A 23,272-nucleotide genomic window follows, 5' to 3' on the forward strand; every position below is an offset into this window, starting at 1 on the left:
GGCTATAATTCTATTGGCACTAACTTACTGAGTTCAGGATTAGGAGGAGGGGTGTTCTGTTTAGTTGTGCTTTCCTTCTGGCTTGGCTTGGAGAGAGGGCCCAATTCTTTGATTCGCAGTAGGGTCGCCTTCCACTTGGTTTTTTAATGGTCCAACTTTTTTATATTCAGACACTGTCGAATTAGCTCTCTACCCTTGAGCCAGGAATGTCTAACCTGGTCCAATTCTTTGAGGGCTGCATACCAAAGTTGGGTGTGGTCACCCCTCCGCTCTCTCTTACATAAAGGCACACAGCCCCCTGCCCCATGTGATCGGTGTGGACCAATTGATGAAGGGGATTATCACCTCTTCATTGATCATCAAATGATCAATTGAAAGTCCAGAAAGGGGGTGATTTGCAAAAAAAAAAAAAAAAAAAAAAAGACCAAGCAAACAAACCCTCCACAGAGTGTTTGACTGGATGGAGAGATTTAAACTTCTTTCCTCAGCCAAATGTGTATCTACAGGCAGCAACTGCTTTGTGTGGGGGGTTACGTTCTGAGGGACCACAGGCTTGCATGAAATCATGTATAATTGGAACACTCATTGAAAAAGCCTGCAAACAGCCTGTAACACCTCTGTGATATTTTTTATTTATTTGGTCATTTCTCAGTTTGGCGCAATGCACATGTGTGCAGTCGTGCACGTATCAGACTCTCCTTAAAAAGTCATTGCCTGCTCTTACTTTATTTGCTGCTGCCAGAACCAGTTAGCCTTGGGGTGGGGCAGGGGAAAAAATGGCTTGGAGGCTGTGGATTAGATACACCGGTCTTAAGCAGTGATGTGGGCTGGATGTTTTCTGCTGAGATAGTTTCAAAGGTCCGTTTAGTAAAAGCTATGGTTTTCCCAGTAGTGATGTATGGAAGTGAAAGCTGGACCATAAAGAAGGCTGATCACCAAAGAATTGATGCTTTTGAATTATGGTGCTGGAGGAGACTCTTGAGAGTCCCATGGACTGCAAGAAGATCAAACCTATCCATTCTGAAGGAAATCAGCCCTGAGTGCTCACTGGAAGGACAGATCGTGAAGCTGAGGCTCCAATACTTTGGCCACCTCATGAGAAGAGAAGACTCCCTGGAAAAGACCCTGATGTTGGGAAAGATGGAGGGCACAAGAAGAAGGGGACGACAGGGGACGAGATAGTTGGACAGTGTTCTTGAAGCTACCAGCATGAGTTTGACCAAACTGCGGGAGGCAGTGGAAGACAGAAGTGCCTGGTGTGCTCTGGTCCATGGGGTCACGAAGAGTCAGACACGACTAAACAACTAAACAACAACAACAAAGTTTCCAGGGGTGCGGGGAAGGGAATCCATTTCTCAAAATACATTGTCCATTAAAATTAGTCGGGAGCATAATGAATGGATGCAGCACCAGTGAAACATAATGAAGGCATCCAGCGCAATGGCTGTTTGGGTATGCTTAAATGAGTATGCTGCTGTTTTCAGTGCCTTCATTCCGCCTGCTCCTCTATCCCCCCACCAAAAAAGTATGCTATTCAATTTTCATGTCTTAAAATAACTACATGTATTTCAATGAAAAAGTACAGTCCAAGTAAAGCTGTGAATTCAGTTGATTATAGCCTTTCAACTTCATTAAGCATGCTTTAGTGTTGGTTCTCCCATCAACTATTTTAATCCCAACACTTAGTTTTGCATAAAGCCCAACTTACGAAAAGGGGAAACTAGTGAGACTCTTATATGGCAGTGGGTGGGTGGGGTAGAGCAGAAAGGCAAAGTTAACAGCGCCACATTTATATGCTACAGGTCAGAAAATAAAAGAAACGTTCCCCACCCTGGTTGGCCAAAGACAGGCGGGGCTAGGAAATGCGGACCACTGTGACATCACAGCAAGCGCCATATTCTCCTAAGGCATTGTGGGTTGGAAGGGGTGGAGCTAGTAGTGTGTCTAAATTCTAAGTCACAGATTTTGCATCCGTCCTCAAAACTGATTCTATTTTTTTTTTTAAACAATTTATTGGGTTTTACAATAGAAATAAACATAATAAACAATGTAACATTTATCTTAACATAATTTCACATTTTCTTTGGACTTCCTCACATCTCCCGCTCCCACTTTCATCGTCATAACATTTTGTCAGCAATTTATTATCTTATTTACATTCTTATATCCCTTCTATGTTTCATAATCTTCTAGTTCTCAAAAGGAGTTATATTTTCACAATCTTACTTATTTTCTTAAAATCCTCTAAATTTAGTGGTGCTCAGTTATTTTGATCTAGCATCCTGTTTAGCATTCACTCAAATTACAATATTTTTGTAAATAATTCTTAAATTTCTTCCAGTCCTCCTCAATCCTCTCTTCTCCCAGGTCACGAATTCTGCCAGTCATCTCAGCCAGTTCCATGTAGTCTATCAGTTGCATCTGCCATTCTTCCAGTGTGGGTAGATCTTGAGTTTTCCAGTGTTTTGCGAGAAGTATCCTTGCTGCTGTTGTTGCATACATAAAAAATGTCTGGTCCTTCTTTACCACCCCTTGGCCGACAATACCTGTTATGTACTGAGTTGAATAGGATCCAAACTGTAGCAGTCTGATTGGTCCTAGAACAATAGGATCCAAAAGGCAGCAGTCTGATTGGTCCTAGAACAATAGGATTCAGAATGCAGCAGTCTGATTGGTCCTAGAACAATGCAGCAGTATGATTGGTTGGCAGGAACCACCCAATCCTGCTCCAGATAGAAGTGAATCCACAACCTGATTGGCTTACAGTAGAATTCCAGAATTAGCCAATCATGTGCAGCCCATTGTGTAAATAATGTATATAAAGCAGATACTGTGAGGGGACATTTATTCATTCCTCCTCACCACTATGAGCTGAATAAAGAGCATGAAATCACTTTGCGACTCTGAGTATATTTCACTGGCGACGAGGATGGGATCCCGCTGAGCTGACTGCCACACACAGCACCGCAGCACCGCCAACTGCCGCACCGCTGCCTCGCACCGTGTATCCAGGCTTCAGCTCCGGGGCACAAGGAACTCAGAATGGCAGCCAACAGCAGCTTCTCGCCATTCAACCCAGCATCTGGAGACTGGGAAGCGTACGCCTCCCGTTTCACCTTCCTCCTAGAAGCCAAAGGGGTCACCGACGAAGAAGACGCCAAGAAGAGGGCGATATTCTTCAGCGTCTGCGGAGAGGAGACGTTTGAAATCGCCCGGGCTCTCCTTGCGCCGGAAGACGTCGCTACTGTTCCATACAAAACAATAATGGAACAGCTGAAGGGGCACTTTTCGCCGCAGCCCTCAGTGGTGGCTCGTCGAAATGCCTTCTACGCAAAGCGGCAAGCCCCTGGGGAAACCATAACTGGGTTTGTGACCTCTCTCCGCCAAGCCGCCCGGTTCTGCAACTTCCCAGAGCTGGAGAACATGCTTCGTGACCGCCTCGTCGGTGGCCTGAAGGATGAGAAGCTGCAACGACGCCTCTACGCTAAGAAGGACCTAACGTTCCAGGTTGCTCTGGAGGAGGCCCTGGCAACAGAAGCTGCCGAGAGGTCGACCCAAGAGGCACGGCCGAGCCTGCCATCCCAACCGAGGGTCCACCATGAAGACCTCACCGACGACTCAGGATCCGACAGGGAGGAGGTGCACCGAGTACAGCAGCGCACTCAAGCAGCGCACAGACCACAGCTGCCTCGACGAGAAGGAGGGAACTGCGCAAGCTGCGGGGAGAGTCACGAGAGGAGGACCTGCCGTTTCCGCAACGCAGAGTGCAGGCAGTGCAGAAAATCGGGACACATCGCCCGGGTGTGTCGGGCTCGGCCCACCCGACACCAGGCATCAGATGACCAATCCAAGAGCCCCAGGTCCCGGGGCCCAACGCACCAAGGCAACTCGACGGAGCTCACGGACTTCCAGGTATACCAGTTGCCCCACCCCAACGTAGAGAAAATTTATGTAGAGGTACAGATAGAGGGGGCCCCATGCCGCATGGAGCTTGACACGGGTTCAACTCTATCCATAATCTCGGCAAGGACCTTAAGGAAACTGTGTCCCACTGGGGGTCCCAAACTCAGGCCGGCCCCATTCACCCTCCGGGACTTCCAGAAACGTAAGGTCCCCACAATGGGGGTGGGGACCTTCAGGGTGCAATACCGAGGGCGGACGCGGCAACTGGACTTGCTTGTGGTCAAGGGCCCCTACATTAGCTTACTGGGATTGGCATGGTTTGGACCACTGGGGCTAGCTGTCACCGGGGTGAACCACACTAGCTTACAAGTGGACGTGGACGCCATATGCAAGGAATTTCCAGGGGTTTTCGATGGGAAATTGGGACAGTATACGGGCCCCCCCATTGCACTACAGCTTGACCCCGCAGTACGACCGGTCAGGCTCAAGGCCCGCCGGGTCCCGTTCGCCTTGAAACCCCGTATAGACGAGGAATTGGACCGACTCGTAGAGCAAGGAGTGCTGGAGCCGGTGCCTAATGCTCCCTGGGAAACCCCAATCGTCACACCCGTCAAGCCTAATGGTTCGGTCCGCATCTGCGCAGACTACAAATGTACCATAAACAAGGCCCTCACGGCCCACGCATACCCAGTACCAGTGGTCAGCCATGTCCTTGCCACCCTGGCTGGGTCGAAAATTTTTGGCAAGCTGGACTTGGCCCAAGCATATCAACAGCTGCCAGTAGATGAGGCCACAGCAGAGGCACAGACGATTGTGACGCACAGAGGAGCGTTCAGGGTAAAGCGGCTGCAATTCGGTGTCAGCGTGGCACCAGGCATATTCCAGAATATAATGGACTCTCTCCTTAAAGGGATTCCTGGCGTCACCCCCTTCTTCGATGATGTGTTGATTGCCGGCCCCACACCAGAGGAGTTTGAGGACCGCCTCCGCACCGTTCTGCACCGTTTCCAGACGGCGGGTCTCAAGGTGAAGCGGGAAAAATGTCTACTAGGAGTGCCTCAGGTGGACTTTCTGGGATTTATGGTGGACGCAGAAGGGGTCCACCCGACTGGGGACAAGGTACGGGCCATTTGTGATGCCCCAGCGCCCAAGAGCAAGACTGAACTTCAGGCCTTCTTGGGGCTATTGAACTTTTACCATTCCTTCCTTCCCCACAAGGCGGCGGTAGCGGAGCCCCTACACAGACTCCTGGACAAGCGGGCCCCTTGGGTGTGGGGCCAGCGCCAGGAGGCCGCATTCCAGGCAGTCAAGGACTTGCTTGTCTCAAACTCGGTCTTGGCACACTTCGACGAGAGGCTGCCGGTGGTGCTAGCATGCGACGCCTCACCCTATGGCATTGGAGCTGTCCTGGGGCACCAACTCCCGGATGGAAGAGAGGTACCGGTGGCGTACTTTTCCCAGACACTCAACACAACCAAGCGGAACTACTCGCAAATCGACAAGGAGGGTCTGGCAATCGTAAAGGGAGTAAAAAAATTCCATGATTTCTTGTACGGGCGGCCCTTCACCGTGGTGACTGACCACAAGCCGTTGCTTGGCTTGTTTGCCCCCGAAAAGCAGACCCCCCAAGTGCTGTCTCCTCGCGTCCTCAGGTGGTCAATTTTCCTTGCCAGCTACCAGTATGCACTGATTCACCGACCTGGGAAGGCGATGGGCCATGCGGACGCCCTCAGCAGGCTACCACTACCGGAAACAGGCCCTGACCCAGCACCTGCACAAGAGGTTATGAGCCTGGAGCTGCTTCCCGACCGCCCCATTCAGGCACAAGAAGTTGCACACCATTCCAAGAAAGATAGGGTCATCTCCCGGGTCCTGGACTGGGTGTGGAGGGGATGGCCCAGCAGCAGCCCCGGGCCAGAATTCGCCGGCTACACAACCCGCAAACATGAACTGTCGGCCCACAAGGGGTGCCTGTTATGGGGAAGCAGAGTCGTTGTTCCCCAGCCCCTCTGCAAAAGGGTCCTCACAGCCCTACACGAGACACATCCAGGGGTAGTAAGAATGAAGGCCCTTGCCAGGAGTTATGTGTGGTGGCCGGGGATCGATGGAGAGATAGAGGCCTGGGTCAAACACTGCCAGGCCTGCCAAGAATCCCGCCCAGATCCCCCAAGGGCCCCAGTCCAGTCCTGGGAGTCCGCCCGAGCACCATGGTCACGCCTGCATGTGGATTTCGCTGGCCCCTTTCAGGGGAAAACATTCTTCATAGTGGTGGACTCCTACACCAAATGGCTGGAAGTCGCACTGGTACCGTCCACTTCCACGTCCGCAGCCATCCGGGTACTACGCAGGCTGTTTGCAACCCACGGGCTCCCTGACACTCTCGTCTCAGACAACGGGACTGCATTTACGTCAGGAGAATTCCAAACCTTCACAGCGCAGAACGCCATCCGCCACATCCGTTCGGCGCCGTTCCACCCTGCCACCAATGGCCAAGCAGAACGCATGGTGCGGACCACCAAGGACACCCTTCGCCGCATGACGCAAGGGGACTGGGAGTACCGCCTTGCCACATTCCTTCTAGCACAGCACAGCACCCCCAGCTCAACGACTGGCCGGAGCCCCGCTGAACTACTAATGGGTCGGCGCCTTGCAATCAGATTGGACCGCCTTCACCCCGATAGAGCTCAGGATGAGATAGTGGTGGGGGAAGGCAGGAACCCCCGGACCTTCGAGGCCCAGGACCCAGTGTACGCAAAGAATTTTGGGGCAGGCCCAGCATGGGTACCCGCCACAATCACCAGGGTCACTGGCCCCGTGTCGTACGAGGTGCTAACGGATGGGGGGCAATGCTGGCGCCGCCACTGCGACCAGATACGGCGACGATTCCCGGGAGAAAACCAGGAGGAGGACAGGTCAGAGGAGTCCCAAGGGAACAGCGGGGCAGTGAGGCCCATAGAGCAGGAGGGGCCAGCAGGAGAGGCAGAATCAGTAAATACAGAGAGGACCCGTGAGGCCGAAAGGACACCGGAACCAGAACCACGACTGAGCGAGCCGGTTGCACCAGACCAAACAGCCGCATCACAGCCAGCATCCTTGGAACACGAGCCAGAACCCGGAGCCCGGACCAGGGAACACCCCAGGCCACAACGCACACGTAGGCCGCCGGCATACCTTGAGGACTATGAATGCGACCTCCCGGGCAGGACTGGAACTTAGAGGGGAGGGGTGTTATGTACTGAGTTGAATAGGATCCAAACTGTAGCAGTCTGATTGGTCCTAGAACAATAGGATCCAAAAGGCAGCAGTCTGATTGGTCCTAGAACAATAGGATTCAGAATGCAGCAGTCTGATTGGTCCTAGAACAATGCAGCAGTATGATTGGTTGGCAGGAACCACCCAATCCTGCTCCAGATAGAAGTGAATCCACAACCTGATTGGCTTACAGTAGAATTCCAGAATTAGCCAATCATGTGCAGCCCATTGTGTAAATAATGTATATAAAGCAGATACTGTGAGGGGACATTTATTCATTCCTCCTCACCACTATGAGCTGAATAAAGAGCATGAAATCACTTTGCGACTCTGAGTATATTTCAATACCCAAAAGGAAAGCCTCTGGTTTCTTAGTGAAGGTATATTTAAATACCTTTTTCAATTCATTATAAATCATTTCCCAGAACGCCTTCACTTTAGGGCAAGTCCACCAGAGGTGGAAGAACGTTCCCTCACACTCTTTACATTTCCAACACTTATTGTCAGTCAGGTGGTCCTCAAAACTGATTCTAACAGGTCAGAAAATCCAAAGAGCTCTGGTAGAGCCGGTGTGTAAGTGCCTGAGAGCTAAATGCCCAGTCTAGGTGTTCAGAGTGATGAGGAGGAAAGAGAAAGAGGAGGTGTGGGGCTTTGCCATCAGACACATGCTGCTCCAGGTGGGTGCAGAGTTCTTGCCCAAACGATGCTCTCCTCGGACATATACTCCACCCCCATGCTCTCAGAGCACCAGTCCCCGAAACCTCCTTCTTTCACGTGGTTTGTTCTCTCCATCGATCAGCTCAGTGCTGGTCTTGGGTTGTTCTTCCAGACTGAGGTCACACAAGGACGTGGCTGAGCGCTGCTCTTTGAATTTCAAAGGAGATGGGCATCTCGGGCTTGGCTGGTTTTCTTTTGCAGTATTGACTTGGTTAATGTTTCCTGTTGAACATGTGGTGAAAGTAATGCTGCCTGTTGCTCCTTTCCTTGCAGCAGAGTGTTCATTTCTAAGCTAAGCACCCGTTCCTCACACACATTGTTTACAACTGAGCCACAGTACACTCACGTCACTGAAGGTGCTGGGGGAACTTAAGTTGCAATGCAGTGGTGCCCCGCAAGACGAATGCCTCGCAAGACGGAAAACCCGCTAGACGAAAGGGTTTTCCGTTTTCAATGCGCTTCGCAGGACGAATTTCCCTATGGGCTTGCTTCGCAAGACGAAAATGTCTTGCGAGTCTTGAGATTTTTTTTTTCCGCTCCCCCCCCTTTTTCTAAGCCGCTAAGCCTTTAATAGCCTTTTACAGCTAATCCACTAATCCGCTAAGCCTTTAATAGCCGCTAAACCGCTAATAGCGCTAATCCGCTAAGCCGCTAATAGGGTTGCTTCACAAGACGAAAAAAACGCTAGACGAAGATACTCGCGGAACGGATTAATTTCGTCTTGCGAGGCACCACTGTACTGCAGAAATGTAAAGCTTCTCCAGGTGAGAGCTGGGAAGATTCTCTTCTTTGCATGTGATTGAACACAATAATGCTCCTTATCTTTTCTCTCTTCTTTTCTCTCTTCTCTTTGTTATTTGTTCTTGTTCTTTTCTCCTCTTTCCTTTTTGTTTTCCCAATTCTATGTGTTCTAGATTTTATTTTTGGTTGGGGCTTTTGTTTAGGGGCTTTTGCTGGGGAATGTATTTTTTTCTTAGTTTATAATAACTAGAGTGAGAGCTGGACCATAAAGAAGGCTGATCGCCAAAGAATTGATGCTTTTGAATTATGGTGCTGGAGGAGACTCTTGAGGGTCTGCAAGAAGATCAAACCTCTCCATTCTGAAGGAAATCAGCCCTGAGTGCTCACTGGAAGGACAGATCCTGAAGCTGAGGCTCCAATACTTTGGCCACCTCATGAGAAGAGAAGACTCCCTGGAAAAGACCCTGATGTTGGGAAAGATGGAGGGCACAAGGAGAAGGGGACAACAGAGGACGAGATGGTTGGACAGTGTTCTCGAAGCTACTAACATGAGGTTGACCAAACTGCGGGAGGCAGTGGAAGACAAGAGTGCCTGGTGTGCTCTGGTCCATGGGGTCACGAAGAGTCAGACACAACTAAACAACAAATAACTAGTATTGTTAACTTTTTGAATTATTCTTTTTATGCATTCTGTGTTTTTTATATTGTAACTTGATGTTGTGAACTGCCCTGAGACCTCATTGTATAGGACGGTATACAAAATTAATTTAATAACAATACTATTAATATTAATATTAATACCCTTTCTCAAAGCAAAAATTCCTGACTCAGTATCAGAGAGGAGGAAAACCTTATAAGAAGGAGAAAACCTCTCTATTTACTTACACCACACTGTCCATACATTCCTTATGTCCCCTCGTTCATTTTTTTTGAAACTAACCTCCTGCAATTTTATAATTGCTTTTCATAGGAGAGCTTATCTACTTACTTGATGATTTGGGCTCCCTTTTTCTCTGCCTTCTGCGGCCGAACAATAGACATTTTGAGGTGTGGTGACCACAACTGTACACATTATTTGCAACATGGCTGTGCTATAAATTCACATCAGTGCCTTTTTCACAGCTACCACACACTGGGTCAATATATATATTTTAAAATCAAACAATCCCCAACATTAATTTGATCAATCTACTGCAATGCAAATCTCGCACCCATAACCAGTAATGGTCCAAAAACTCCTGGAGCAATCAAAATGGCTTCCCTTTCTCCAGCAGTTCTGTTCCTCAGCCATGGCCTGGCCAGCATGCAGAATTAATAAACTGAGGTGACAGGAGATGCTCAGCTGTCTCATACGACAGCAGCTAAATGACTTCACCTCAAGAAAGTTCTCGTGCACCAAGGAAAGGAACTTGCGTCTTAGCTGCTACTGTCAGTTTTTGTTAAGAGCTCTCTTTGTCAGAGTTTGGCCAAAGCCCAACCATGTTGCTTCAGGGAGACATCCTGCAACGAAAGAAAGTGGAACTTCGTCAGCACACCAGCATGCAAGCGGAAAGTTTATTTTCATCTAAGGCAGGTAGGTAAGATGGGAAATGCAAGACTGTCAGAATATGTGGTTAATAAAACAGAACACCCTGCCGGGGAAGGGAAGATATTTCACAAGGCAACACCTGCTCATCTGAAACTTAAAAGTAGCAAGGCATGGCTCAAATCAAACAAGCGTGTGACCGTTCAGTTGCTTCTGCTTCTAAAACAAACAAAAATAGAATAACTTTTCCTGAGGGTGAACACATTCCATATACTCTGATGGTCACTGGTTACTAAGGTCAGTGCTTTTTCTGGTACCAGTCCCTGATAAATAATTGTCCCATAATATTTTGCAGTGGCGAGGGGAGAGTGCCAGATTAATAATAATAATAATAATAATAATAATAATAATAGGTGATGCATGCGGTTCTTCCACACAGGGCCAAGGGGGTGCAAAATTGAGAAGATCCCTAATTGAGAAGATTAATTTGGGGTGCCAAATGTTCTTCACAACTTCCACAAATTCCATGACTATGCCAGGTTTTGGTTGGGTTCATATTATGACTAAAGCAAGGGGAGAAATTTGATTCAATTCACATCTTTAGGCATACATAACCTGTTTGCACTTTCAGAGAAAAAGACACAAGTCAGGGCAAAAACATCATTTAGAAATTCTCACTGCTCCAAATTTTACCACGCAGTTGCCGAGCCAAATAATTCTATTAATTTTATTTACTTTGCAAGGTTAATATGGCACCAACCTTGAAGCAGTTTACATAATGAATAAAACAATAAAAGCAGTTAAAAACAACTATTTAAAACATTCTAAATATAATTAAAACCAAAGATAAGCTAAAAACTAGATTAAAACATGTATCAACATGTCAGGTGTCAGAAAGAGCAAAGTGATGTCAATAGGCAGGGTTGTGCACACAAATACAGCATCCAAAATTCATTATATAACGGGAAACAGCTTTGCAAAAATGTGTATATTAAGCAAAAATTTCCCTTAAAATACTGGTGAATTTACATGAGGAATTTTTAAAATAAATAAATCATGAGTTGGTATGGAAATGGAGAGAACCGAACTTAAGTGTGGAAAATGAGAGAAACTGAAACTGACAGATTCTCCCATCCCAAATTAAGCTGCAACCCTAACTACATGGTCTGTGGGCTGGTGGGTTTTACTTCCCAAATGGGCCACTTTTCGACGTTGACGCAACCTCTCTCCTTGAAAATGAAATTGCTGCTTCGATTCCCAGCAGCGAAAGTAATTGGCAAAGTGCTCCTGACATGTGAAAAACATAATTCTTTCTGCATGAGCTCTCATCAGCATATATGCAGCCTTGTGTGTGGTGCTGCTCGCCATGGGATGCTGAGGGTCATTCTGCAAGGGTTGCTTTGAGCAGCAGTACCTATTTTTAAAAAGGATGCAGTTACAGCTTGCACCAGAATTCCCCGCCCATGCCCCATTAGCAGATTTTGCACGGTTGCTGTTTCGCTTTTCTCTCCTCGTTCCACCCAGGTTTCACTGCCTGCTCCCCACTTTCAATTTTCAGCTTAAAGCCTATAATTTTATTGGAGTGGAAAGCGCGGTGGTGGTGAACCTCCAGCCTGCAAGCTTAATTAGACGCACCAGGCTTCCCCATGTGTCTGCAATGTGATTTGGCCCAAACCACACTCACCTGTCCATCATCTGATTGACACAGAGATTCTCCCTTTTGAATTTAAGCCAGGGCTGCAGAGGAGGAATGAGAAGTGCACGGGGACGGACAGACTATCATTTCTTCCTTGAAGTTTAAGCATGACATTGGGTGATTGACAAGTGGTGTGTCAAAGTGGCCCACAGAAGGATCCACTTCCTCACCCCCAGGTTTCAGGGTTCAATTAAGAGAGCAGGGGTCAAATCTGCACTCGGATATGAAACGTACCGGGTGCCCTTGAGGCAGTCTGAGGCTGTGTACACCATGTACCTGAAAAGCACATTCAAAGCACATTTCCCCCCTAAAAGAATGCTGGGCGCTGTAGTTTACCCCTCACAGAGCTACAAGTCCCAAGAGCCCTTAACAAACTACACTACCCAGAATTCTTTGAGGGAAGGGGTGTGCTTTGAATGTACTTTAAAGGTCTAGTTTTGACACAGCCTCAGCCTAACTTGCCTCACAGAGATGTGAAGAGAAAATGGAGAGGTGTTCACTACACCACCTTGACCTGCTTGGAGGAAAGATGGTAAACAAATGTCTAATTTGTAGAAAACACATTTTAAAAATAATAATTCCATTTGGCGCAATGGTTTCTCACAATGGCTGTTTCTCTCTCTCTCTCTCTCTCTCTCTCTCTCTCTCTCGGGTGAGTCTACTCAGTGTGGGAGCAATCACACAATGAAGGGGTTAAACCGCAATACTCTATAACCGATCAGTTTTGCCTAAGTGATAAGGTCTCTAATGGCCACTAATGACAGTGACAATAAGTGAGGGCCATTTAAACAGAAGTAAATGAACATGTCCATGTGTGTGTGTAAACACACACACACACACATTCAGTAAAAGAAATAAGCATTTTCCAGCACTGCTAAAAACGTTTGCTAGAAGCAGCGAATAATCTCAGCTCATTTCTGCTTCCATTATATTTTTGTGACATTTTATCTTCCTCTATGTTGTGGTAAGCTGAGTCAAAAAAAAAGAAAGAAAGAAAAAGAAAGCAGAATATGCATTTGGGAGGGGTAGGAGGAGATACGGGTGCATCTAAAAGCAAAATGTACCTTTCACCAGAACGTCCGCCCACACAACCAACAAATATGTTTGTGGCAAGAAATAGATCAATTGTTACACAAAGAGCAGTTCAGCAGAGTCCCTCCTGTCAAATTAACACTTAATACAGTTGCCTAAAATCCTAGATATGTGATGGCATATGCATACATGCATATGCTTGAATGCATGCCCGTTTTTATTATAATTAAAGTCGCTTGACCTCTGCACAAATGTGGATAGGCACCAACTCCTGGCTTCCTCATGGGTTTCCAGCATCTCAGGTCTACAACTCGCTGATGACAATCCGTCACAACAGCAGCAGAGAACCTCAGGCTGGAGTGAGCTCCAGACTTCGTTTTTCTGGTCGCTGGAACTCTCCCCTGGCCACGCCCCCTCCAAGGCCACACCCTCTTTCCCCAGGCCACACCCCACACTGGCCTTGCTTCACCTAGGGCCTGGTTTGTCCCAATTGGCTTACACAATCAGCCTGACGTAATTCAAGCTCGGAGCCCAGCTGACGCGCTTTGAGCCTGGTCCCTTGAGGAGCCTGGTCCCTTGAGGATTAGAGTATTGGAGAAAACGCCATGGGCTTTGTAAACATATCATGCACAAATGGTAAATAGCGCTTGTGCAAAAATTAAGCGATAAAATAAATTTGGCACAAGGCTCGAAGCGCAAAGACTCTTCTGCAATTGAACGGCATTTACTGTGTACGTGGCTAAAATGGGAAACGGAGGACTCTCCTCATGTTATAAAACTTTGGAGTTGCCTTCTATACAAACAGTAGTCTGTTGTATAGGGCCCAGCATAATTTACGTTATGTTGTTGTTATTTTGCATGCCTTGCCTAAACACCAGCTTCTGGGTGGGATATTTCAGTAGTTATCTGTATGATGTCATACAGTGCTACCTCGGGTTACATACGCTTCAGGTTACATACACTTCAGGTTACAGACTCTGCTAACCCAGAAATAGTACCTCGGGTTAAGAACTTTGCTTCAGGATGAGAACAGAAATTGTGCTCCGGCGGCGCAGCAGCAGCAGGAGGCCCCATTAGCTAAAGTGGTGCTTCAGGTTAAGAACAGTTTCAGGTTAAGAACGGACCTCTGGAACGAATTAAGTACTTAACCCGAGGTACCACTGTATGCTGAAAGGATTTAAGAACGAACAACTGGGTTTGTGGCAGCTTTGTGCTTTGGCTGTCTGTCTTCCTCCCCCCCCCAACAAAATCCTGGCTTCGCCCATGAGATGGGAGGAGGAGGGCAGAAGCTATCAGATGAGGCAGAGGACCTGGAGATTGTGGATGGGGATAGCTCCAGCAGTGATATGGAAGCAGGTCCTGGATATGTGAGTTTAGGGTTTTCCCCCCAAGTATTTTTGGCTATTACAAACATGGATGTTTCGATCTGTCTCAGGAGACCCACAAGGAAGTGGGAGCTGGGGCAGGAAGGAGAAGTTTGCCTCCACTAGGGATGTATGGGAATTCCCAGGAAAATGGGAGCAGGAATTTCAAATGTTTGCTTAATTTGTACCATGTCTGGAATGGAACTTAATCCAGTGGATATCATACCTGTATCCTGTTAGATTTCTATTATGCCACTATGCAGTTTTTGGAGTCACAAGACTCTGTTTACATTCCAGACTGTTGGAAGTCTCACAGCAGATGGGAGACGGATGTTGATGTTACTGGTTTCCTGTTTCTTTGTTTCTAGTTGTTCACTGACTCTCACAGAGAGCAGATGCTTATTCTTTTCTGTCCTGAGTAGTTAGAAATAAACTTAGCGATGTAGCACATATTTCAGCTCCTTTTACTGCTGTTTGGATACTCTGCGTAATGGGAGAGTGCCTGAAGCCTCATCAAAGGCTTAGGTCGTAAATCACCGTCAGAGCAGAGCTCGATGGATTCCGAAGATACGACGTGGAGGAGAGCCATTTCAGCTCGGTCGTACACAAGCTCCACCATATCCCACATTTCCTCTGATAGGAGCTCAAGATGGCTAGCAAATTCATGGAAGGCTATCAATGGCTATTAGCTGCAATGGCTCGGCTCGGCCTCCGTGGTTTTAGGTGTCCATATTTCTGAATGCCAGTCGCTGGAAACCACAAGAGGGAGAAATGCTCTTGTGCTCAGCTCTTGCTTGTGGGTTTCTCACAGGCGTCTGGGTGACTCCTGTGAATCATAGAACCACAGAAGTGTAGAGCTGGAAGGGATCCCGAGGGTCATCTAGTCCAACCCCCTGAAATACAGCAAAAACAGGATGCTAGACATGGTGGGAAACTGGCCTGATCCAGAAGGCTCCTTTTCTTATTGGTATTCACTGTTGTTGCTGCTCTCGGTCTGCAAACGATGCGGAACTGATTATGTTCCCCTCCTCTCATTTGGCTTGTGTTTTCTTTGCACCGAAATGGTTGGGGTGGAATAATGTAATGGCAACATAATTACCTAATTCCCGCAATTAATTGCATCAATTATTGGAGTTACATAATTTCACCACGACAAACAATGAGATGGATAATGCACTTTTTGGCAGAAGATGAACTGCAACAGAGTGGAAACAATGCAACAAGCACAGGGTGGGATGCAATACGGTACATGCTGACATCGTGAAGATTTCGGCTAATACCTGCCAAGAGAGAAGACATAGAAACAAGCAAACAAACACTTTCTTATGTGTGGGTTTCTAAGGCAGATTGCAGTCGTTATGGCTACATATTTTTTTATTTTGAGAAAGGGAAATTTAAAAGACAAAATGCACAAGATTAAGCACCGTGTATAGATTGACCCCTATACATGAATTCTAACATACAGAATGCATAGGTTCCATTGGTACGATGTATATGAGAAGATAAAGGAAAGGAAATAAAAAGGAACTTTTAATAAGGTAGCTGTGTCTTTTCCATTAAGAACGTAGGCAGTACAAAATAATGTTTCTTCTCAGCGATGCTCCCTAGAGTGAGCATCAGCGAGTCCATTATCCATCCTATTTGGTAAGAATGAGACAGAAATTTAAGCCTTGCACGGCTAAGCTCCCATCCAATTTACGTTATCTTGGAGTATTGAGTGAACAGTACATCCTACCCAACAAGCCATTTGCAGCACACATGGTTTCCGCATTCCACAAATTACGATGGTGGTTCTTGTATCCCAGCCTTAAAACACTCATCAAAACCAAGATAACCATTAAGGACAGTACAGAAGGTGGCAATCATTGGACTAATTATATTTTACTCCCGAAAGGCCCAGACAAGTATGTTTGAAGTTGGCACCTGAATGATAATAGCTTAGGGTGGGGCGAGGGTGCAACTGGAATTGCTTCAGGAGGGCATTTCATAACTGTGACACTGTCGTTGAGAAGACCTTGTTTTGCATCACCACCCAGGTGCAAAAGAGATCAGGGCTCCTGTGCCCAGAAGAGGGGATTTCAGCAGGTGTGGCTTGCAAGGCCTCCCGAAATCCTCATTCTCAGAAGTATGAAAGGAGCAGGAGCCCAGTCACCCAGTGGTGTAGCGTGGGTTGCCAGTGTCTGGTGCCATGGAGAGTGGGTGGGTGGGAGGGAAAGGGACAGAGTATGCATGCTCATTCAACTTCCTAACAGCATCTACATCACCCAGGAGATTGCACGCCACAGAGAAAAGGAGAGCCGTTCCATTGCTTGGAGAGTCACTTCCTGGTTTGCATGGAGAAGCCGTTTTCAATGCAGCCCAGCGACAGAAGCACGGAGCCGTAGTGGGGTAGCACTGGGTGTTGAAAAATTGCACCTCTAACAATTTTACGCCCAGGGCAACCGCCCCGTGCCCCCCACCAGCATGCTATGCCACCACAGTCACCTTTTGCATCCGGCCACTTAACCAACAAACACATCTCCTGGCTTTCTTCTAGATGTTAAGCTTGTTCCATTCTTGCTTGTTCAATATTCTAGGAAGAGAACGCTCCGGATAGGTCACATGTGTTCTCTGCAGGGTAATTTTCTTCTTTTCAAAGGATAGCCTGCGGCTAGCCTTGCTTCCCAGCAACTTGATCTATCTCTGCACATTTTAATTAAAAGGTAAAAAGTGTCCATTCATCTCACAGTTTCACTTCTAAAGAAAAGGAACAATTAGTCTAGGGGCACATCCAGGTGCTGTTTTCATTGTGCATGATTTGTGCTCGTAATGGTATCAGGGTGGTTGTAGACAATCCCATTTTCAATGCTCTTTGTGCCTGCAGTCATTTTGGGGCTGGTGTACAGCTTCGCTCCCAGTAGGTTCATGTCTCTTAGCTTCCTGGTGAAATCCTGTAGCTTTTCATATCACAAATGATCCAGGGTTTGTTTGTTTCTTGTCACACTTCTTTTTCTTCTTCTTCTTCATCTCAGACTTGACCGAAGCCCAAGGAGCACTGTGTATGCTGTCTGGGTGAGATCGCATTCTTCTGACAAGACACTCGTTCCATCAGTTTTCACAAGTGCTGCAACATGGCAGAAGAAAGGCATAAGCCATTTTTAAAAATAAGATACATATCACTGGTCAACCACATGCCCCACTTTCCTATAGCTCTGTTTTTAGTGAGGGAGCTCTTGATAGAGCAGGATAACTCTGTTCACTCTCTAGTCTATTTCTATGGCTTTCTATCATAGAATTGGGAGAGAGCCTGAGGATCTCTCCCTGCAATGCAGGAATATGCAGCTGTCCCATATGGGGATTGAAACTGCAACCTTGCCATTATCAGCATCATGCTCTAATCAACTGAGCTGACTTCCCCCAGAATGCAAAATCACTAGTTTCCAATAGTTTCCTAGCCTTTTGGCTGAGATTAAGTAAATATAACTACTTTTCATTTTATTTTATTTTTTATTGTTGTTATTATTATTATTATTATTATTATTATTATTATTATTCCATTAGCACAATGGTTTCTGCTTGTGCAACAGGACTTTCCCTCATCTTCCTTCCCCAGCGCACCCTGTAAAGTTGCTCTGGGTTTTCTCTCAACCCTCCAGAGCAGATCTGTGGAGGCCACAGGACATACCTAGGGAGAGGAGGGCGGGGAAATCCCATTGTACAAGTGGAAATCCTTGTGCTGATGGGACAGTTAGAAGAAGAAGAGTTTGGATTTGATATCCCACTTTATCACTACCCGAAGGAGTCTCAAAGCAGCTAACAATCTCCTTTCCCTTCCTCCCCCACAACAAACACTCTGTGAGGTGAGTGAGGCTGAGAGACTTCAAAGAAGTGTGACTAGCCCAAGGTCACCCAGCAGCTGCATGTGGAGGAGCGGAGACGCAAACCCGGTTCACCAGATTACGAGTCTACTACTCTTAACCACTACACCACACTGGCTTACTGAGTACAGCATTGGAAACAGGCTAGGATAAATAATCCTGTTGCAGCTGAACTGAATGATGGGTTGGTCATTTGATTCATTGCATTTTAATGTGGTTTTATCTGATCGTATTTTAATCTCTTGTTTGTTCACCTCTCCACTCCAGATGTCCTCGTGCCATCAGAGCGCTTGTCTAGCACTCTCTCTGCGGTCAGAATTCCTGGTGGTAGACGTCTCAGTGCTCTTGCTTCCTTTCCCCCCTCTTGAACTGTCAGCAGGAAGCACGGTTTGCAAGCTGCCGTTTTGAACACGTCTCGGCTTTCTACACGGAGGTCTTACGTTCCAGTCTGATGAACTGGGTAGCGTCTTTCTATCCCCTGGCCTAATGAATGATGCAAGAAGGAAGCAGGTGTCTTCCATCGCATAAGGCTTAAACAGGCGCTGCAGAGCCAGAAGCTGATCAACCATGTTGGTTTCCTTCCCTGCAATCTCTGAATCAGAAAAATGATGCTTCGGTTGTGTTACCATGCTTTTTCTGACACTTCCAGACTGGACTATTGTGCAGCTCAGTGAAGAGAATATGCTCTGCCTGCAGAATGTCCCGGGTTCAGTCCCCAGCATCTCCAGGTAGGGCTGGGAGAAACCTCTGGCTGAAACCCTGGAGAACCACAGCCAGCCAGTGTAGACCAGGGTAGGGAACCTTCTGGCCTGTTGGCCAACTTTGACCCAGAATGCCATTTCCCCCAAGCCACACATGCCTCTCAATCAGCTGGTGACACCGGGTGATGGTAGCAGATGTGAGGGAGGGAGGGAGTTCAGTCCCACTTCACCAGTACATTCCCTATGGGGAACAAGCTGGTAAAGCATGTGGGAGATTGCAGTCAAACATAACTCTGCATGACTGCTAGTTAGTACATGATAGGGTTAAAGGCCATAGAGTTGTATTGCTAGATAGACTCAGGTTGTGCCCCTCTCCTCTTCTTACAGAGAGGCTTTTTTCCTCTTCCTTTCTCTCTCTCTGCACCATGTAATAAGATGGGCATGTGTGGGCTTGCCCCCAAGCTTACAACACATGTTTGGAACTATATCCTGCACTTTCTGCCCAAGAGAATTCTGCATTTATTATCCATGCTGCTGCATGGAACAATGCATGAATGAGTCCTTGAATCTGTAAGTAAAGCATTCTAAAATTTCTTAACAGTGTGTGCTCTGCTCACTGCAAGAGGAGTAGAAAGAGGTCAGCTGCTGTGTGCAGCTGAACAGGATAAGGGAAGTCTAACAACCTATATGCCTAATGCTTTATTTATTGTGTTGCTCAACTTTTAATACTCTGCTGCTGGGGCTCTCTGTGTGCTAGCCCCTTGTTTTGAATCCAGGCACCCAGCCCATTCTTTTGTTGTTCACCCACACAGGTGGGTCCACAGCAATTCATAGATTTAATTCCCTACAAAGCAGACTCCTTCATCCCACACCACGGGTCAACTTTGACAGCTGGGCGGGACCACCCACCAATCAGTCACCTGACATGATGACATCAGATGGCCCACAGGGTGAGAAGAGATGAAGATGAACCATCATGTTTCATGCACAAGCCTTGGGCTCATGTACTATCTTTTCCTCCTCTGGGAAAACCGTAAGATGATCAAAAGCACTGTGTCTTGTTTCACCTAAATGAGTTTTTAATTCATAGCCAAAATTGTGCTTTTGTGAAAGAAGCCAACTTGAAACCACGATCAATGGTCCTGGCTTGTTTCAATATGCCATAGTTAACCCAAACCACAGTTCCTGGTTTGGACATAACAAGAAACCATACAAGCAAAAGCTTCTGGTCCTCTCCTGGCAGCTGCATTGAGGCATGGGAGCATGAGAGCTTGAGATTCCTGTATGAAACGCTAAACTATTGATTTAGTGTTACATGCAAACATTTCCAATGCATGGGATGGCTATAGTCAAGATGGCCTTTAAAAAAAGGATTAGTGAACTGAATGGAGGACAGGTGTATTGTTGTCTAGTAAACAGACTGGCTAGCAATTAAGCCTCCGTGGATACCTGTAATTCCTGGGCACAGAGGACAAATAACAGGATGGCCTTTTGTAAACCACCCAATTCATTGGCTGGAGAGAGAAAGTAGGACAACCTATGCCTTTGTTCAGATCTAGCAAGGCAATTCCTGTATCTTTCTACTGCTCATTATGTGGGATGGGTTTTAATGGGTAGGAGAGGATATATTAGTTGCAGTTTATCCCTTCAGGCTCCCATGTGTGTGGGTTGAACAGAGTTCAAAATCCCATCCTTGGCAGCAAAACGCAAAGCATAGGAATTAGGTTGTGCATCTAGGAATCAAGCTGGCTCCCCTTTCTTACCCCGCGCAATAAAGAATTAGGCAACAACCTGGGATGTAAGTTTAAAAATAAGTTTGACTTACTTTATAATCATGCATTGGTTCACAGCAACAGTAGCAGTAAAAACTATGCAGGCAAAATACTTACATTTACAGTATAACCAGCTTCAGGTATGTAGCTAAAGCTGGAGCAAGAGGAGGCATATCTATATCCATCGTTGGTCAAAGGAGAGGAGGGGAAATGACATCACACAAAGCTCTCTCTACCAACTGTATTTCTATGGTCTGAGCATAATTGCCTATCAGCAATATAGCTCTGTGATATTAGCCTCTTCTCAGGCAAGAATGTGCAGTTGTTTGGCTGCTAATCTCCCACACAATAAAGATGTACAGTGGTACCTCGGGTTAAGTACTTAATTCGTTCCAGAAGTCTGTTCTTAACCTGAAGCACCACTTTAGCTAATGGGGCCTCCTGCTGCCGCCGCGCCGCCGGAGCACGATTTCTGTTCTCATCCTGAAGCAAAGTTCTTAACCTGAGGTACTATTTCTGGGTTAGCAGAGTCTGTAACCTGAAGCGTATGTAACCTGAAACGTATGTAACCCGAGGTACCACTGTAATCTTCTTCTTTCTTTCCCCTCCTCTCTCTTTGCCATGTGCGTGCGCTCCTCTGAATCATCACTCAATTTAGTGTGCTTTCCCCCTGTCACTGCAGAGGCGAAATGTAAACAAAACACATAATTACAGTGACATTAATTACCGTCGTTAATAATTTATATTTGGATTGAGCAATTGAAAAACAACAATAATGGTTGACCTACAGCTGCCTCCTGCACTTTAAACCAAAAGGGGGTTGTTGGAGGAGCACTGTCAGCTATGTCATGTACTTCATCCAAGTTCCAGCTTCCATCCTCTCCTCTAATTGGTAGTTATAGAGCATGGGTAGGCAAACTAAGGCCCGGGGGCTGGATCCGGCCCAATCGCCTTCTAAATCTGGCTTGCGGACAGTCCGGGAAACAGCATGTTTTTACATGAGTAGAATGTGTCCTTTTATTTAAAATGCATCTCTGGGTTATTTGTGGGGCATAGGAATTCGTTCATTTCCCCCCTAAAAAATATAGTCTGGCCCCCCACAAGGTCTGAGATTCAGTGGACTGGCCCCCTGCTGAAAAAGTTTGCTGACCCCTGTATAGAGCCATCAGTCAAAAGCTCAGTCCCCAAGCCAACTGTTGTTCCAAAAAGGCACCAACAGGGACAGATCAGGCACCACAGGTAAGCCAGGTGAGTGCTATGTTTTTATTATATATCCCGGAAGCCACCCAGAGTGACCGGGGCAACCCAGTCAGATGGTCAGGGCACAAATAATAAAATTATTATTGTTATTATTTGAGCAGCAGTGTTTACAATGTCATTTCTAAAGCTGTGACGGGATTCCCCAGAAGCCCTTGCAACATCACAGAGGATGCTGGGATGTATTTGGCTGCACAGCACAGCTTGAAGAAGAAGAAGAGTTTGGATTTGATATCCCGCCTTTCACTCCCTTTAAGGAGTCTCAATCCTTGAAGCAGCAAAATGCTTGCCTGGACATCAACATCACCATAATAATATGTACTTACTGCTCTCTTTTGTGTGTGTTCAAAGTGCTTGCCGAACATTAACATAGTAACTCTTGCTATTTACAACCAGTATTCTTTCCCCCAAATTGAGAGACAGTGGCAGGGCTACTACCAGGACAGACTTGGCATAGGGAAGTCACAGTCCCACTCTGTTCCGCCTCGCTCTGACCACACCTGGAATAGTGTTTGGTTCTGGGTACCACAATTTAAGATGGATGTTGACAAGCTGGAAGGTGTGCAGAGGAGGGCGACTAGGTTGATGAAAGCCTTATGATGAAGCTGGGTATGTTTAGGCTGGAGTAGATTAGACAGAGGAGATATGATTGCCACCTTCAAATATCTAAAGGGCTGTCACATGGAAGATGGGGCAAGCTTGTTTTCTCCTACTCAGGACTCATGCCAATGGCTTCAAGTTGCAAGAAAGGAGATTCCAGGAAGAACTTTCTGAGCTTAAGAGCTGTTTGGAAGTGGAACGGTCTCCCTCGGGTGGTTGTGAACTTTCCTTCCTTGGAGGTTTTGAAGCAGACGTTGGGTGGTCATCTATCATGGATGATTTTGTTGAGATTCCTGCATTGCAGGGGGTTGGACTAGATGACTCTCGGGGTCCCTTCCAACTCTACAATTCTATGATTCGATTCTATGACTGGGGCACTGCCCCACCAATCTCACCCAGACCCCACCCACCCACCTGCCTTCATGTTTACCGCCAGCCCTTGCTGGCAGCTTCCTCCCGCTTAGTCTCAGTGCTGCTCTTGTAGGAAGGTGAACTCCTCCATTGTCCTCCAAGACAGATGGATGCCAACAAGCTAGTTTAAGGCAGCTTCCTATCTTCTTTTGTTCTGAAACTGGTTCCTAATGCATTATACAATCTTCAGTCAAAACAAGGATCATTTCAAGGGAGCCTTTGTTGCTCAACGCTGTACAAGAGCCATTTGGTTTTTTTGCTTACCCACTAAGACAACAAAGTGTTGTGCGTGGCTTGGGTCCATGAATGTTCTCACAAGATTGCCTTCTGGATATCCTCACGGGAATATCCTCATGGGATTTATCCACCATCTGCTTGTAGCGTTGATGGTGTGATTCATGGATTTTACAATCCTGGCAGCAGAAATACGGTCACACATTAAGG

At 46.8% G+C, this 23,272-nt stretch overlaps 1 protein-coding gene across 1 annotated transcript in view; it reads right to left on the reverse strand.

Moving 5' to 3' along the window:
• The window catches only part of LOC308476334 (uncharacterized protein), a gene marked incomplete at its 5' end in the record, with an annotated part of 72,506 nt that overhangs the window by 48,696 nt on the left and 538 nt on the right, over positions 1–23,272 (reverse strand). The window contains 2 exons of the mRNA XM_081003878.1: positions 11,823–11,875; positions 23,170–23,241. Coding sequence (XP_080860004.1) covers positions 11,823–11,875; positions 23,170–23,241 — 125 coding nt within the window. The remainder of the gene's footprint in view (positions 1–11,822; positions 11,876–23,169; positions 23,242–23,272) is intronic.

This window comes from Podarcis pityusensis (genome assembly GCF_964106645.2).
Source record: "Podarcis pityusensis genome assembly, chromosome: 4".
Classification (NCBI taxonomy): domain Eukaryota; kingdom Metazoa; phylum Chordata; class Lepidosauria; order Squamata; family Lacertidae; genus Podarcis; species Podarcis pityusensis.